Here is a 17,397-nt window from a genome sequence, read left to right as displayed (position 1 = left end):
AGCTGGATAAGTCCTTATTTATCATTTATAACATGATGCTGCTGAATATCAACCTCAAAGTGTTTAGTTGTGTTTTTCATGTCTTTTCAAAATGAATGCACACCCCACCCTAAGTCATTGCATCTACTAGTATCAACTTTTTAAGGCTATTTGGGGAGGATTATTCTATCAAGAGTGACATGTTATTTGACCCCTGAGGAAGGCAAAGGGTTCTGCCAAAACACTGGCCATGTTGGGCTCTCAGGGACAGGAGCACTGTTGTTGGAAGTGATTCTTCTATAAGAAGATAAATAATTTTCATTCTAGTTTTTGATAAATCATAAAATTATATAAAACTATCTAGAAATGTCTGAAGCCCATTACAGGCAGGAGACAATGGATTAGTCTGAGCATATTAAATAGTTCTGATACCAAGTTCAAGAAAAACGTTATTTCTGTGTATCATCTCGTTTGCTTTTTGCTGTTGAGGAAAATAAAAACCCAGGCACAGGATGGGGGGGGGAAGAATCACCAGACAATAGACAAAGACATCCACCACCCTCTCCGTGAAGAAATACGCGGGAATGACAGCTACTGCCTGGAGATAATATCCTTATGCAATAAACGTGTACACGGTTAATAGACTCCAACATTGCTCTAAGCTTCAACGGCAAGAGGAAATGTGGAAAAAAGGATTTGCATTCACAAAAAAAAAGGGGAGTAGCTGGCTTGTTATCGCGAGTACTACCCCAAACCAAATAAGCCTACTTCACTTTCAATGCATATCCAGCATAACTCTCTGCTTCAACGGCAGGGGGAATGAAGAACAACCAACAAGGACTGAATTACATAGTCTGGGTAAACAAATAAGCATGGGAGTAGCTTGCTTATTGCAGCGGTTTCTACCCCTAACTAAGCTAGATATTTCACTTAGATGCAGCTCCATCACTGCTCTCTGCATTAATGGTGTGGGTGAAAGGGAAATAGAACCAAAGAGCTAAGAGAAACAGATAAGTATGAGAGAAAAAAAAGTGCGAAACTTGCTGGGCAGACTGGATGGGCCGTTTGGTCGTCTTCTGCCGTCATTTCTATGTTTCATTTCTATGTTTCTAAAGACTGTCTGAATACCTTACCCTTTTGAGACAAAAACTGCTGAGGTAAGCAGGTTATTTTTCATTATTTATATACAGAAAAGCAGTATTTTTGAGAGAACAGATCGAAATCCATATTGATTGTTCTGTCCAAAACCAAGGGTTACCCCATGTTATCACAGGGTCACTCCATGAAATTAACTAGCAGATTTAAAACCAGTCATCATAAGTATTTTCTCCATCAGCATACAAACTATATAGAATCTGTTGCCAGAGGACTTGTGCAAAACGACTAGCATAGCTGGGTTTAAATGAGGTTTGGACAAGTTCCTGGAGGAAAGGTCCATAAGGCATTATCCAGGTAGACTAAGGAAAGCTATTGCTATGCCATGGAGTGAGTAACATAGAAACATGATGGCAGAAAAAGACCATATGGCTCATCCAGTCTACCTAGCTGTCCAATTAACTTTGCATTATAATTCTCATCACTTCCTTAGAGATCCCATATATTTATCCCATGCATTCCTGAATAAAGATATTGCATTTGCTCCCCTACTTCCACTGGGAGCTATTCCACAAATCCACTACCCTTTCTGTAAAGAAATATTTCCTAAGGTTACTCCTGAGTCTGCCCCCTTTCAACCTCATCTCATGACCCCCCTCGTTCTAGAACCTACTTTCCATTGAAAAAGGCTCACCTCCTGTGTATGGAAACCTTTGAGATATCTATCATATATCCCGTATCTCGCCTTTCTTCTGGGGTAGATATTTTTAGATATTTAAAATCTACCCCATATGCTTTAGAATGAAGACCACTGAGGATATTAGTAGCCACCCTCTTTACTGAGTCCAATCTGTTTATATCCTTTGGTCTCCAGAATTGTACACAGTACAAGTGAGGTTTCACTAGGGTCCTATACAGGGGCAATATCACCTCCCCTTTTTCTGCTGACCATGTCTCTCCCTGTGCAGCCAAGCATCTTTCTGGCTTTAACTATCGCTTTATCCACCTGTTTGGTCATTTTAATATCGGATACAATTACCCTCAGATCTCGCTCTTCCTTTGTGCTTAGAAATATTTTACCTCCAATACTGTATCTTTCTCTTGGGTTTTTGCATCCTAAATGCAATACTCTGCATTTTGTTTAGCATTAAATCTTAGCTGCCAGACCTTAGACCATTCATCGAGCTTCGCTAGATCCCAACTCATTATCCACTCTTTCCTGGCTGTTACAGATTTTGGTATCGTCGTCAAAAAGACAAACCTTTTTCCAGCACCCTTTCTGTAATGTCGCTCACAAATATTTTTGAAAAGAACCAGTCCAAGGGCCTGAGGCACCCACTAGTATCAACCCCCTCCTCAGAGAAAACTCTGTCTACCACTACCTTCTGTCACCTCCTACTCAGCTAGTTTATAACCCTATTAGTCACAGTAGGATCAACCAAGGGTGCACAGTTATTTATAAGCCTTCTTTGTGAAACCGAGGCAAAGAAGTAGATCTACTTTACGGGATCTGCCAAGTAATTGTGACCAAGACTGGCCACTGTAGAGAAAGATGAACCTTGGTTTGACCCAGCATGCCATGTTGTTAACAAGACCATTGTTTTTTATTGCCTGAAGATAAAATTCAAACTTTACAAACATAAAATCAAGTGATTATAAGAGAGAATATTGTTTATGATGTAAATAGGAAAATTTGGAAAATTGTCAAAAATATAATAATCTTGGATTTATTAATTCCCCATGAAGAGTGCAGTGCTAAAGATATTGGAGGTAATTTTCAAAAAGATTTATTTGCGTAAAAATAGCATATATCGTAACAATTGTAAAAGCCCATTTACACACACACACAACCTTTTGAAAATTACCTCCATTGTATGTAATTATCTTAGAACATGCCCTTCTTCCTATTAACAAAGGGTGTTTTGGTTTTTTTAACCCTGGAAAGTTAGAGTAAGATTCTCTGTTACTCTTTAATTCTCAGACTGTGATTAATAGTATACGAAGGCTAATTTTAAAAGGAACTTTACTGGTTAACAAGTAAATTTTCAAAGGTCCATGCGCAGAAATACCGGCGGCTATGCATGTGGCCGGGCCTTGCACGCACCACACACATTTTCTAAAGGACCCGGCCACGCACCTAACCACCAATACACACACAAGTGCCAGGCCTCTAGGAAGGGGCAGGGCGGGGTCTGGGCGGGGAAGGCCGAAACAGCACCATCAATGCTGTCCCGGGAAAGCATGCGCCGACAGATGCCGGCACACGGAATATACTGCTGCTCCAGAGGCACAACAAGGTAAAAAAAATAAAAAAAAAAATGTAAGAGTTAGGTAGGGGGTAGGGATTGGGGAGGAGAGGGGAAGGGATAGGAAGGATAGGGTTAGGCATAGGAAAGTTCCCTCCCAGTCCACTCCTTAAATGGAGAGGTCTGGGAGGGTACTGGGGGAGGCCCGATTTGCATTGCTGAGCATGGGCTTTTAAAATCCCCCCCGCCCTCCCCTGCACACAGAGGAGGCCATCTGCTCGCACATGCACGCTCGGAAGTTAAAATCCTCCGTGCATGTGCACGCGGATATAGTCATATTAAAAAAAAAAAAAAAAGCTGCGTCCATGTGTACACACTCCTTTGAAAATCAACCCCTAAATGTTTGTTTTGAATTTGATCATGACTAAACAATGTTTAAAAAAAAAAGTGTGTTTTTACCATATTGTTTTAATTTTCTTAAATAGATACTGCAAGTTATCCTTATGCTTAACTTTGCATCCATTGTCTCCATTTTTTTAGGTATCTGTCTATGCAGTATTATCCATGTTTTCTGAACATTTGTGTTTTTATATTCTTTTGCATTATGTTGTGTCTATCATAATCACCATATTATTTATTTTTTATCTTCATTTTTATAGGTGCTTTGTTTCCAGTTTTACTCGGCACAGCATTCATTTCTATGAAAAACCGGGCAAAGAATCGCGGAAAGTCCCACAAACACTGTCACCAGTTGGCGCACGGCTCCGGTTCCGGTGTGGCACCATCTGCTGCCGTGCCGCCCCAAAGCAACCCCATAGTGAGGAGGCCTCATCCTCCGACAGACCCGGGAGTTGCAGACGTTCCCCATTGCTATCAGTGCCAGGCACTGAGCCTCCTCAGGGCTCTGAGAACGCTCCGGTGATGCCTCGTCCCCCTCCATCAGTCCTAGCTTTACCGGACTTCCAGGAGGAGTTGGACTGCAGAGTGTGGTGCTCCGAGCCCTACGGGGCATTGAGCCACCCCGGCACCAGCTCCCATACTGGTGCCAGAACCTGCATCAGCGCTGTTGGTGCCTCTGCTAGAGTGTCTGCGTCCTTCTCTGTGTCCTTCCAGTGCAAAGGGGTTCCTCGATGCCCCAACTGCCACCGATGCCTCCCTCCAGAGTGATTCCCATTGTTGAGTCCTCCAAGGAGGAAGATTTTCTGCGGCCACAAGCATCATCGGCTCCTTTGGTACCGAAGCCTCAGTTCCCTGAGCCTCTACCCGGGCCATCAGGAGCCTCAATGCCATTGGTTCTCTTGCTATCCTCGAAGCCACCAGTACACCGGTTTCCCTCGATGCCCTCAGCACCCACACCAAGCGATTGGACAGGGCTCACCCAAGCAGGTGCCCAGGTACCTTAGCGAGGACAAGGGTCCATATAACCCCTGGGGAGATGATACCTCGGACTCTTCCTCTGAGGATTCCGGGGATATCCTATTGGAACCTTTGCCGTCAGATGAAAGGCGTAGATCTCTCCCAGAAGATCTCTCCTTTGCTGGTTTTGTCAGGATCATGGCCAAAGCCATCCCCTTCCAGCTCCTGTCAGAGGAGGATGCTCAACATAAGATGCTGGAAGTTCTCAAGTTTGTCAATGCCCCAAAGGAGATAGCAGCTGTCCCAGGACACGATATTTTTAAAGAGCTTCTCTTGAGGATCTGGGAACATCCAGTGTCAGTTCCTCAGGTGAATAGGAAGGCATATGCCATCTACTTGGTCCAACAGGCTTTGGGTTTTGAGAGACGCCATCTCCCTCACCAATCAGAGGTAGTAGAGTCCGCTCTCAAAAAAACCAAGCGCTTCCGCACCCACGCCTCCGCCTCTCTGGGCCGGGATCACAGGGAACTGGATGCCCTAGGTAGGAAGGTGTTTCAGGGCACCATGCTCATCGCCTGCATTGCCTACTACCAATTGTATATGACCCAATATAACTGGAACCTGTGGAAACAGGTCCAGGAACTTTCAGAATTCCTGCCACAGCAGCAACAAGATGTGTTCTCTGCTGTGATACAACAGGGTCTAGAGGAGGGAAAACATGAGGTGAGATCTACCTATGATTTCTTCGAGGCAGCGAGGCTTTGGCGCCTATAATGAAGGCCTGGCTCCAAGCCTCTGACCTCTGCCTGGAGGTCCAGGAGAAGTTGGCTGATCTGCCCTGCACGGGAGAGAATCTCTTTGGGGACAAGGTCGGGGATGCTGTAGCCCAATTGAAGGTTCACCATGAGATCCTTCAACAGCTATCGGCTAGTGCTTCTGACCCACCATCCTCTGCCAGAAAGTCCTCTTGGCAAAGTTCGAGGAAATCCTTCTACCACCAAAGAAAATATTACCCTCCTGCCTCCCAGGCACATACACCCCATGCTGGTTCCAGGGGTCGCCCTCACCAATGTGGACCCCAAAGCCTCAGCCAGCTCCCCAGCAGAGCCCCGCTAAGGGGACAGGCTACTTCACTTCACCCATTGCTGGCCCCTTGTTACGTCTGAACAGTGGGTTCTCACGATCATCTGCTGGGGTTATCAGCTGAATTTCAGGGACATCCCGGAAGATTTTCCCCCACGCCCGTCGGGTTCATCCACCCAGCAGGAAATATTTTTTATGGAGCGCTCCGCCCTTATAAAGACAGGAGCGGCAGAACCCGTTCCCCTCCGCCAACAGAGCTAAGGTTTCTATTCAAGTTATTTCATGATAACCAAAGAGAACTGGGGGGCTACGCCCCATTCTCAATCTCAGTGCACTGAACAAATTCCTGCAAAGGGAAAAGTTCAAAATGTTTTTTCTGGGCACCCTGATCCCTCTCCTTAGCAGAGGAGGCTGGCTCTGCTCTCTCAACCTGAAAGATGCCTACACCCACATTGCGATCTTCCCAAGTCACAGGACGTATCTTTGCTTTGTGGTAGGAGAGGCTCACTACCAGTATAGAGTACTCCTGTTCGGCCTGGCTTCAGCCCCTTGGGTTTTCACCAAGTGCCTGGCAGTGGTGGGGCAAACCTCCGGCATCTGGGGGTGCATGTGTTCCCCTACCTGGACAACTGGCTGATCAAAAGTGCCTCCCAGCAGGGGGCACTGCGCTCTCTACATCTGACTATCCAGGTGCTGAAATCCATGGGGTTTATCAATTACCCCAAGTCCCATCTCTGCCCATCTGGACTTCATAGAAGCCAGACTGGACATGGTTCAGGCCAAATCGATTCTGCCCCGAGATCAGGCTCTTGCCCTCTCATCCCTGGCCAGCTTAGTGAGCAGCAGTCATCAGGTTTCCGCCCATCTGCTGCTTTGTCTCTTGAGCCATATGGCTGCCTCTGTCACTCTGTTGGCCCGCCTCTGCATGCGCAGAGCATAGTGGACATTACGATCGCAATGGCTACAAGCGTCTTAGGACCTCGAGGCATGTGTTTCTGTCACTGCACCTCTTCAGGTCTCCCTGTCCTGGTGAGAGAATCTGTCCAATCTGGAGCAGGAGACTCCTTTTCAGGTTGGCCCGCCTAAGGTAATACTTACTACCAATGCCTCCCCCCACAGTTGGGTGGCCCATGTGGACAATCTGTACACGCAGGGTTGGTGGATGGCTCAGGAATCTCTCTGCCAGATAAACTTCTTGGAGCTTCGGGAAATTCATTCCACTCTTTGAGCATTTCGGGACCGCCTGTCTCACAAATCAATCCTGATTCAGACAGACAACCAGGTAGCAATGTGGTACATCAACAAACAGGGCGGCACAGGTTCGTTCCTCCTCCTCTGTCAGGAGTCAGTAAAGAATTGTTCCTGGGCTCTGGATCAGAGTGATGTACCTGGCTGGAGAAATGAACGTGCTGGTGGACCGCCTGAGCCGTACCTTTCAGCCACACGAGTGGTTCCTGAATCCAGCAGTGGCAGCCTGGATATTCCACCAGTGGAGAACTTGGATGTGGATCTCTTTACTTCCCCCCACAACTTCTGCTCCCTATTCAGGACGGATGGACTCCCAACCTCTGACGCCTTTGTCCAACTTTGGGGCACAGGTCTCCTGTATGCATATCCTCCTCTTCTGCTGGACATGAAGACTCTCTTGAAGCTCTATCAGGACCAGGGGACCATGATTCTCATGGCCCCATACTGGCCCAGGCAGGTCTGGTTTCTGCTCCTTCGGGACCTAACAGTCAGGGAGTCCATCCGTCTAGGGTCCTCACCTGATCTGATAACACAACATCAAGGCAGACTGCACCATCCAGACTGCCGAGCATTAGCCTTGACGGCCTAGATGTTGAGCACCTAGTCTTGCAATCCCTGGACCTCTCTGACAAATTGTCCCAGGTGCTGGTAGCTTCTAGGAAGCCTTCCACCAGGAATTCTTTCCAACTAAAGTGGAGGCGATTCTCTTTCTGGTGCAAGGGGCATGGCTTAGATCCATTCACCTGCCGCACTCCAAGTTCTTTACTATTTGTGGCACCTTTCCGAGGCTGGGCTTAAAACCACCTCGGTCAGGGTACACCTGAGTGCGGTTAATGCTTACCATCAAGGTATTGCAGGCACACCCATCTTTGTTCAGCTCATAGTAGGTCGCTTAATGTGGGGCTTACTTCAAATGAAGCCCCCCTCTGGCCTCCTGTTGTGTCCTGGGACCTCAACCTTGTGGTTGCGCGGCTCATGCACCATCCCTTTGAGCCTATGCACTCCTGCGATCTGAAGTTCCTCACCTGGAAAGTTTCATTCCTGGTGGCGATCACTTCAGTGCGCAAGGTTAGTGAGCTTCAGGCATTGGTTACATATTAGCCCTACACAAAATTCTTTCATGATAGGGTGGTGCTCCATATGCATCCCAAGTTCCTACCTAAGGTTGTGACTGATTTTCACCTCAGTCAGTCCATAATTCTGCCCACCCTTTTTCCAAGGTGGATTTTACACATGTTGGATTGTAAGAGGGCTGTAGTCTTCACTTAGAAGTCACAGCAGGCCATAGACAATCCACTCAACTCTTTATATCTTTCGCTAAGAATAGATTGGAAGTTGCAATGGGTAAACAAACTCTGTCCAACTGGCTAGCAGATTTTATTTCCTTCTGCTACGCACATGCGGGCCTTCAGCTGAGAGGCCAAGTCAAAGATTACTCTGTGAGGGCTATGGCAGCGTCAGTGGCTCATTTACAGGTAGTCCTCGTCGAAATCTGCAGGGCAACGATCTGGAGTTCTCTATGCACGTTCGCCGCCCATTACTGTCTGGACAAGAATGGTCATCAGGATAGTAGTTTTAGCCAATCTGTCCTTCACAACATCTTCCAGGTTTAAACCCAACTCTTCCTGCCTAAGGCCCACTGTTAGGGTTTAGGCTGCCTCCCTCTGTTACCGTTGATATCTGGTTTGGTGCCTGCTGGTCAATAGCCTTACCGGTAGCAACCTGTAGCTTGGCATTCACCCATCTGTGAGGACTAACATCCCTCTTGTCCTAGGAGAAAGCACAAGTGCTTACCTGTAACGAGTGTTCTCCTAGGACAGCACGATGTTAGTCCTCAGGAAACCCGCTCACCACCCCACAGAGTTGGGTTCTCATGCATTTTTGTTATTTTATTTTTTTGCTCGTGTATTCTATGTTATGAGAATGAACAGGGACCCCGCGTGGACGTTTTGATAGTGACAGGCTGGGCATGCTTAGTGTGCCAGTCAAAGCTTCTAGAATCTTTGACAAACGTTTTCCATGCTGGGCTCCATCTGATGATGATACCCATCTGTAAGGACTAACATCCTGCTGTCCTAGGAGAACACCTGTTGCAGATAGCACAGTTGCTTCCCTGAATGGAATTTACGTGTGATGAGCGCTATTAGCCACGCAGTGATTTGGATGTGCATTTTGGACGCGCTGATCCCCAAATTGTATCAGAGGTTATGGACACGCGTCCAGTTAATTGCGTGTTAAACTGTGCGTTGGCCGCTGCACACAGCATTACATTGGCCCCATTGTAGTTAAAGTTGAAGAGAATTATGAGTAAAGAAGTGTTTTGAGAAGGAAAAACGTTTTCTCCTATTTCTGTATTACTGAAATTTTCATATTGTAGAATTCCAGAAATGTCTTATTCAAACACGTGTTAGTGCATGCTCACTCACAAGTGAATTTTAAAAGCCAGGCATGTGCCAAAAACGGGAGATATGCGCCAGCCCGACTTGTGCTCCTGCCGAGAGGATTTTATAAGCCACCCGTGAACACATGTATCTCCCACTGCACACCCAAAAAGTTTAGAAAAAGGGGCGGGCATGTCGGGGCATGGTCAAGAGATGAGCACGTAAGTATTTGCATGCTCAGGCACATGCTGGGATCCCCTGCTGCATAACGTTACTTCTGCTATGGATGACGTGCAAGTTATAAACAAAAAAATCTAAGCAAGTCAGCAGGGTTTTAAGGGTCGGGGCTAACAGGGAGGAAGAGAGGCTATTAAACTAGGGGGTTTTGGAAGTCCTATCCTTTAACCGGGCGAACTGGGAGCAAATTGGGAAAAGTAGCAGTGGAGTCTGTGAATGTCCCTTCTAAAAATGTCCCCACTTATATGGCAGGCTCTGAATTGGCATGCGCATGTCCATTTCAAATTGAGCGCACATGTACATGTGTCCAGGCTATTTTATAATATGCGAGCGTATCTTATGCACGCATATTAAATAAACATACAGATGCTTACTGTGACTCCAACATCGCTCTAAGCTTCAACGGCAAGAGGAAATGTGGAAAAAAGGATTTGCTATCACAAAGAGGGGAGTAGCTGGCTTGTTACGGCGGTTACTACCCCAAACCAAATAAGCCTAATACTTCACTTTCCAAGCATATACAGCATAGTTCTCTGCTTCAAAGGCAGGGGAGAAGAAAAGAGGGTTCGCTCTCACAAAGCGGGGAGTAGCTGGCTTATTACGGCGGTTACTACCCCAAACCAAATGTGCCTGATACTTCGCTTTCGATGCATATCCAGCATGGCTCTCTGCTTCATGGCATGGGAGAGGCTGATACATCAAGCATTTCCAGCATAGCTCTCTGCTTCAACAGCAGGGGAATAAAAAAAGCTGAGGCTTCACGCATATCCAGAATAGCTTCAACTGCAGGGGAGAAGAAAAAAAAAAAAAAAGATTTGCACTCACAAAGCAGGGAGTAGCTGGCTTGTTACGGCGGTTACTACCCTAAACCAAAAGGGCCTGATACTTCACTTTCAATGCATAACCAGCATGGCTCTCCGCTTCAACTGCAGGAGAGAAGAAAAACAACCAATAGGGGCTGTATGACATAGTCTGGGTAAAGGGAATAAACATGGGTGTAGCTTGCTTATTGCAGCAGTTACTACCCCTACTACCCCTAACTAATCAAGCTAGGTATTTCACTTGGATGCAGCTCCATCACTGCTCTCTACATTAATGGTGGGGGTGGAAGGGAAATAGAACCAAGAGTTAAGAGAAAATAAGTATGAGAGAAAAAAATGTGTGAAGCTTGCTGGGCAGACTGGATGGGCCGTTTGGTCTTCTTCTGCCGTCATTTCTATATCTTATAAAATGACCGCGTCCCTGGGTGTGAACCAACGAACATGCGCACGTGTGCGCCCGAGCACCTGTTTAAAAGTTACCGTCTCCATTAAGCTAACCAACAGCAAATTTGAATGTAGTGCAAAGTACTTCTAGGCCACCACTGATTTTTGGTGAGAGAGCAGTCTTTGATATGTGTCCTTTTGCAGACACCAAACTCGCTTAATAAAGAGAAGGTGTGTAACAGGTTGTGTCAAGGTTGTCAGTTACCCACTGTCTGTTTCTCCAATGAAAACAATATTCTGCCACAAACTGTACTTTCTGAAACTAGACTACTTAAGAATTTTATAGATGGGTGACAGTTCTTCCCCCTGATTTGTTGTGCTGTCTAAACTCCCACTTGAACAGGAGCATTCTCACTGAAAAAAAACATAGCTCCACATGTTTACTGCAGTTAAAGAGAGATTCCGGTTGTGTTTTACCAGATAGTCTCACAAAGTTTACATCTCCAGAAAACCATTGTGTCAAATAAGTTGCATGGTGTGTGCAGGCTGACTTGATACCAGAACAGATTATTGTGGTTAAATATTCTATTGTGTAAAAAAAAAAAAAAGTACATAAAATGCTTTTGGTCTTGGAGGTTCCAGACACCGTAGCCCAGAAGAGATCAAAATTCAATGCCTACAGTAGAGATGGGGACCACTGCTATTCAAAAGGAATATGTGACTAGCTAGCCAGTGTCCTTTGAGAGTTACCTGCCTCTTGTCTACACATCAGTGAAACAGTACTTCCTCCTTAGTAAAGTGCTCATTCTGTAAGATCCATATCAATACCAATAATAACAGCAGTGTCTGTCATAGCTGCTTAATGAGGTAAAATATTTTTACCCTAAGTAGTAATGGACTAGGATTTTTTTTTATTTTTTTTTTTAATTGGCAAGATGAGTTGCTTCTATAACCTTTTGTGTTACACATCCTAATTCTAACACATAACCAGATGTATTGTGCACTGAATGTGGATGTGGAGCTCTGCTTTTTTTGATAGTAGGGTTAAAATATCACTACAGTTAGCTTTTCTTTCAGTCAGCATTTGCTATGTCATCCTTATTCGTTCAGCACTGTGCCTGGGCTCTGTAAACAGATAATCCCTATTGCACCTTTTGAAATGAGAAAAGTGGGGTTCCTTGCTATTACTACTCGTGTACTTTCCATATCTGAGAAAATTAATGCTTTTAACCTGCTTTTTGTTTTTCTCAGTTTTCAGGTAGCAAGTTTAAGACTAGTGAAATGAAGAATAGAGCCCAAAGGGACATTTTTATGAAAGAACAAGAACGTTGCCAAGCAGAAATTGATGAGGAACATGGGAAAGCTATGGAGCATCTGAAGGAACAATACACTGAAATGGAGAAGGAACTGAGTAAAAGTGTTTCTTTCTAAGAACTTCCTAAGTTTTGCTACATCTCTTGCCATTGCATGAAACAAATAATGCTGTATGGTGGCTCTGTAGTTTCAAGATGCTCGTTAAATAAAATCCGACTACAGTGACCAGTTTGCTTTCGGAAGGAAAAATAGATTACGGCTGTGCATATATTACCTCATATAAATGTATCTCTATGCTTCCAGGCAGGAAGGATGGAGACATCTATATTTAAAAATGTTGTAGGGTGAGAGAAGGCTGGAAATTGGTTCTTCAGTCTTCATCCTCTGATGTCATCCAACAGAGAATCGGCATAGGATTTTCAGGCTACTCTGCTGAAAATCATGTGCCGTTAGTGAGCAAGTTGGAGCCCCTGATTTTGAGTGCCATGTTAGATCTGTTCTGAAGAAGGGTTCCCAGTGTTAAGTCTATGCAGCACATGTGCATCATTTCTCATTAAAAGACAATTTACAGTAAGCTTACATAGCATAGCTTAGTTACTAATATCAAGGTGGTTAATGGGAATAGGCTGCAGGGATTTCCTTGCCACTCTTTTTTATGCAGACTATATAGTAATCATTTCTCTGCATAAGAAGGATATTCTAATAGCACTTGGTGTCTCCCTATAAGGATGTGTTTGCTGAAGTAGGCAGCACTTAAAGGGCTTTCAGTCTGCTAGAACAAGAGTGGTTATAAGCCTGACAGAGCAGCAGTGTTTTGAAGTGGGATCCCTGGTGTTCATGTGGCGTGCTCACTTCAAGGTGCATGGGAATACAGTATGTACAGCTGCAGTCATCACTGTGATTTTGTACCATAATCAAACAAGGGTATTAACAGGTTTTTTTTTATTGCCTGAATAAATTAAGCACAATTAAATATGATAACACAATGATACTTGATATTTTTGAGTGTTAATCTGTAATAGGAACAAGTTTTTGAAATATTTTAAACATGCAATGAGAGCAGAATGGTAAGAAAATATAAATCCCTTTCATATTGTTTGTGTTGCAACTGCCTCAACCCAACAATGGCTGCCTGTGTCAAATTATGGCTTGGTGTCAAAGCTCCATTCTTGGCAGCATGTTGAAAATGTGATTAAAGTTAGTGGAGGAGACGGAGTAAATATTTGAGATTTCTTTCAATAACACTAAACCTTGGCCAAATTTTTCTGTCCGCTACTGTAGGTCTGACAGCCTCATCAATCATCAGCAGCTACCTGCCATAGAAAGAGAGCTCAACCAACACAGAAACATGCTGGAGTTTTGTAATTCTCTTGTGTGGATGGAAAAAATACAGACTCCAAAGTAATTCCCACATAGGAAAGGTTAGGGGACCCTATGACAAACACGCACCCCCTATCTGATGGAAGGTGATTTCTGGAATGTCTGTACATGATAATTTGCCCACTGCTGAATGGATACTATAGCTTATGGACAAGGTTTGTGTGTTCCATAATTTAACATGCAGGGACTTCTGCCTGTCTGTTAAGAGTCATGAGGTTTTAATAGGTTCTTTTTAAAAATCCCTGCAGACAGCTAATTAACATTTATATGCTTGTAAAGTTCTTTTCTACTTTTTTCTTTATTAGGAATTATAATAGAAATAGATATTGTAGACCATATTTAAAATATATTAAAACTACATTTTATGAAATGTGTTTGGGGATTTTTTTTTTTTTAATAGAATGAGCAAACTGAAATGTATTTACTTGAGCATTTGGTACTGTATGTCAATAAAATCAAATATGAAATTTGGGTTCTGTACAGTGAAGAACTTGAGTGAGAGAAGGCTTCTATGATATATAAAATGGGGTTTAACAAAATAGCCTATTTACTGCTTAACACTGACTGCAGCTGAGTGTTCGAGAGAGAGAGGAACAGGGCTGGTTTTCACATGTTTCAGCTATCGGGACTTTGATTCCTACCCCTCACCCACCCAGTCCTGGGTCTTCCTTTCTTAAACAGCCATACAGAGCTCTGATGGACATATAAGTGAATTAATTAGAACTCTTAATAGTGAATTTTCAAAGGAGACAAAAAGAGGTGTGTGAACCACACAAAGATGAAAACAATTGGAGTGGTACACAAAAAGAGACAATAAATACATATATTACAATTGTTTAAAATATTACAAATTTAATATCAATACAAACACAAATACATTGAAGGAAAAAATCAAATGTAAAATTAACAATATACCTGACATGCCCATGTTTCAACAATATGTTTGCATCAGGGGTGATTACATAAATGATTGTCCTTAGATACTGTTTCTTGATAGGGTCTATCATCAGACTAGTAGAATTGTAAAAAATAAATACAAAAATTATTTACTAAAAACATATGGCCAGATTTTAAATACCCCGCGAGCGTAAAATCTGGCCTTTACGCGTGTGGCCAGGCCTTGCACACGCTGAGCCTATTTTCAAAAAGGCCCGGCCACGCGTGTAAAGGCTGGAATGCACATACGTGCCAGCCTTCCTGCAAGGGGCAGGGGGGTGGGCTGGGACAGCTATAGCAAGGGCGCCAAATCTTTGTCAGGAAAGTTAATAAAAGTAAGTAGAAAAGAAAAAAACAGTATGATTTTCCAAAGAAATGGCTGAAAAGGTAAGGGCCAAAAGATTAGCATTCAAAAAGTACAAAGGATTACAAAAAACAAATAAATAACTAGATATTCTGCCCTTTATTTAAGCTGAGACAAGCAGGAAGGAAGTCAGTATGGCCAAAGCTCAAACGGAAGCAGGAGAGAGGTTAAGACCTATTGATAGGAGTGATAGAGAAGGCTCAGGTGTGGCATTTTTATTTATCCAATTGAGTGGTCAAGACTTTTATTAGAAGTGATAGTGTTTAAGGAGATTTTCCGAAACCCATCATGTGATGTGTGACAGTTGTGCCTACCCAATTTTTGTGAATTTTTTGAATATCTAGTGTGTTGGATAACATGTATGGTTGATGAGTGATGCTGTGAGATTAGATGTAAACAGAAATCGTTGGTATCAAAGGGGATCAGAAGAGAGTGGTATTATTAGGACTATTCAGTTAGCAGCAGTAAAGAAAGCACATTAATATGATAATTATTTTGAAAATCGGCAGTGAACCCACTATCATTTAGACTGAAAAGTGGAGACCTTGTTTCGGTGGACAGCGCATGAAACAGCACAGACATCCCTTTAAATGTACTTTAAATATTCCTATATGGTAAAAATCAGAATATAATTATAGTGTTTAAGTCTTGAATTACACATTTGTGTTTCCCCATAGGAAGCCATATTATGGTGAAACATATGGGATCCTGATGTCGGAACGGGAGCTATATAGACATATATGTTAAATAGGGGATTCCAATTGAATCGGCATTGGGTGGGCGTGGTGTAGTACTAATAAAGTGATTTTAGTGTGATGGGATAAGTGTGAATAGTATGGTTGAGATATGGATGGAGTGAGTGAATTAGAAGAATGTATATATGGATTTTTTATATAGAAAATGGGGGATTATTACTGATGTAACATGAACAAGTGGATTTATACAATTTTTTAAAAGATATTTGAGTTTTATAAAGATATGGGGTTTAAGTAATAAGGGACTGTTATGTGTAAGCACATGGGTATTATAAAATATTTATATTAGTATTATGATTGTGTATATTAATTATGGATTCCTTTTTGTGTATTTGATATTTGACTGGTGGAATCTTATATACACCTTTTAATAGTTGAATATTATTTAAACACTTTTCTGGAGAAAGACCCCCTCAATTTTGGAAATAAGATATTTCAAGTTTTTAAATTTCACATAATTTTCCAGATTTTCAGTCATTTTCTAAAGGATTGCATTCAACTTAAATTATTAACTGTACTCAGTGTGGATAGTTGATCTTCAAGACCTTATATTCTTTTGGAGTGATCATGAATGTTTATATCATATTCAGAAGCTTTAGATTTGAGTCTTATACTGTCCACTTTGGAAGTAACTGCAGACTCCAGTTTTAAAATTGCCAACCATAAGGCTTATATTCAGTGGGTTTGTCTGGATAATTTTTCAATTTATCTGGACAAAACCTGGGATTTAAATATTTTCCTCCATTTTCTAGACAAAATTTAGCCAGATAAAAAGAGGCAACACTGCGGGCATTCCAGGGACATGGCTAAACTTTAGCTGGATACGTCTGGTTGGAAAATAGCTGTCCTAATGTTACCTGGGTAACTTTATCCATGTATATTTAGTGTAACACTTATTCAGGTATATTTCATTTTTTTCTCACCCACCAGCCTGCTGAATATTGACCTCTATACCTGTTACAAGATAATCTCCTAAGGGGTACCCTATATACTTCTCTGTAAAGGAAGTCCCTGGTGTTCAATAGAGGATCCGGACCCAGCTGCTCCAGTCATAAACCTAGGGGGTTCACATTTTCTTATATGGCTACACATTGGAACATGCTTCCCCTACATATCCAGCAAGATATCTTTCTGTCAAGATGGTCCTCTCCACCTGCAGCATCAATTAAAACTACGGCTAATGAAACCTAAAGCAGTTCCAAGAAACCTAGAGATAAACCAAATGCAAAGTTTGTATGCATCTGTGAACTTACATTACAGCTATAACTCTCCTTTATCTTGGCTTCCAGACAGTTAGTTTAACAGTGCTGATACTATCACATTGTGTTACTACATGCTATGTTACCACACAACAGCCCATCAGTCCGATCTGCATCATTTCTGTGGTTCAGTAAAATTATATCTTGCCCTTCCTTTTCCTCATAAAATCACCTCAGCTAATTTGGTATAAGATTACCTAATAAATGATTCCATGTGGTCTCCAGTCTTTATTCCCCTGACTCCTACATCTGGTCTTCAATCTCTTGGCTTGTGGCTCCTGCATATGGTCTTCAGTCTTCTGCTTTGACCACTTTATTGGCTCTCACCATTTATAATTGACTTCCCATAGACATTTTCCTACATAGCCAACAGCAGTAGGCTGCCTGTCCCACCCCTCTGAACTGTATTGGGATATTTCACTCTTGGCTGCCTGCCCCGCACGTCTGGACTGTATTGGGGCATTTCACTATATGGACTGCCTGCTCCACACCTCTGACTATTAATAGAAGGACTCAATAGTACTTTGCTATATTGCTATATGGACACATTCCATTATCT

General features: G+C 43.0%; 1 protein-coding gene across 2 annotated transcripts in view; it reads left to right on the top strand.

Moving 5' to 3' along the window:
• Window positions 1-13,898, top strand: part of BLOC1S5 (biogenesis of lysosomal organelles complex 1 subunit 5) — an 87,434-nt gene extending 73,536 nt beyond the window's left edge. Inside the window, exons 5-6 of one of the 2 annotated variants that reach the window (XM_029590630.1) lie at window positions 12,082-12,241; window positions 13,426-13,898. In XM_029590630.1, the coding sequence (XP_029446490.1) occupies window positions 12,082-12,241; window positions 13,426-13,466 (201 nt within the window). In that variant the 3' untranslated portion in view covers window positions 13,467-13,898. Of the gene's footprint in view, window positions 1-12,081 lie in introns of both variants that reach the window. The other variant, XM_029590631.1, reaches the window with a different exon arrangement.
• The last annotated feature ends 3,499 nt before the right edge of the window (window positions 13,899-17,397 follow it).

The sequence above is a fragment of the Rhinatrema bivittatum genome, chromosome 2, assembly GCF_901001135.1.
Source record: "Rhinatrema bivittatum chromosome 2, aRhiBiv1.1, whole genome shotgun sequence".
NCBI classification, from domain to species: Eukaryota; Metazoa; Chordata; class Amphibia; order Gymnophiona; family Rhinatrematidae; genus Rhinatrema; species Rhinatrema bivittatum.
Note: the sequence above shows the minus strand (reverse complement) of the source record. Positions and strands in the feature narration are given on the sequence as shown.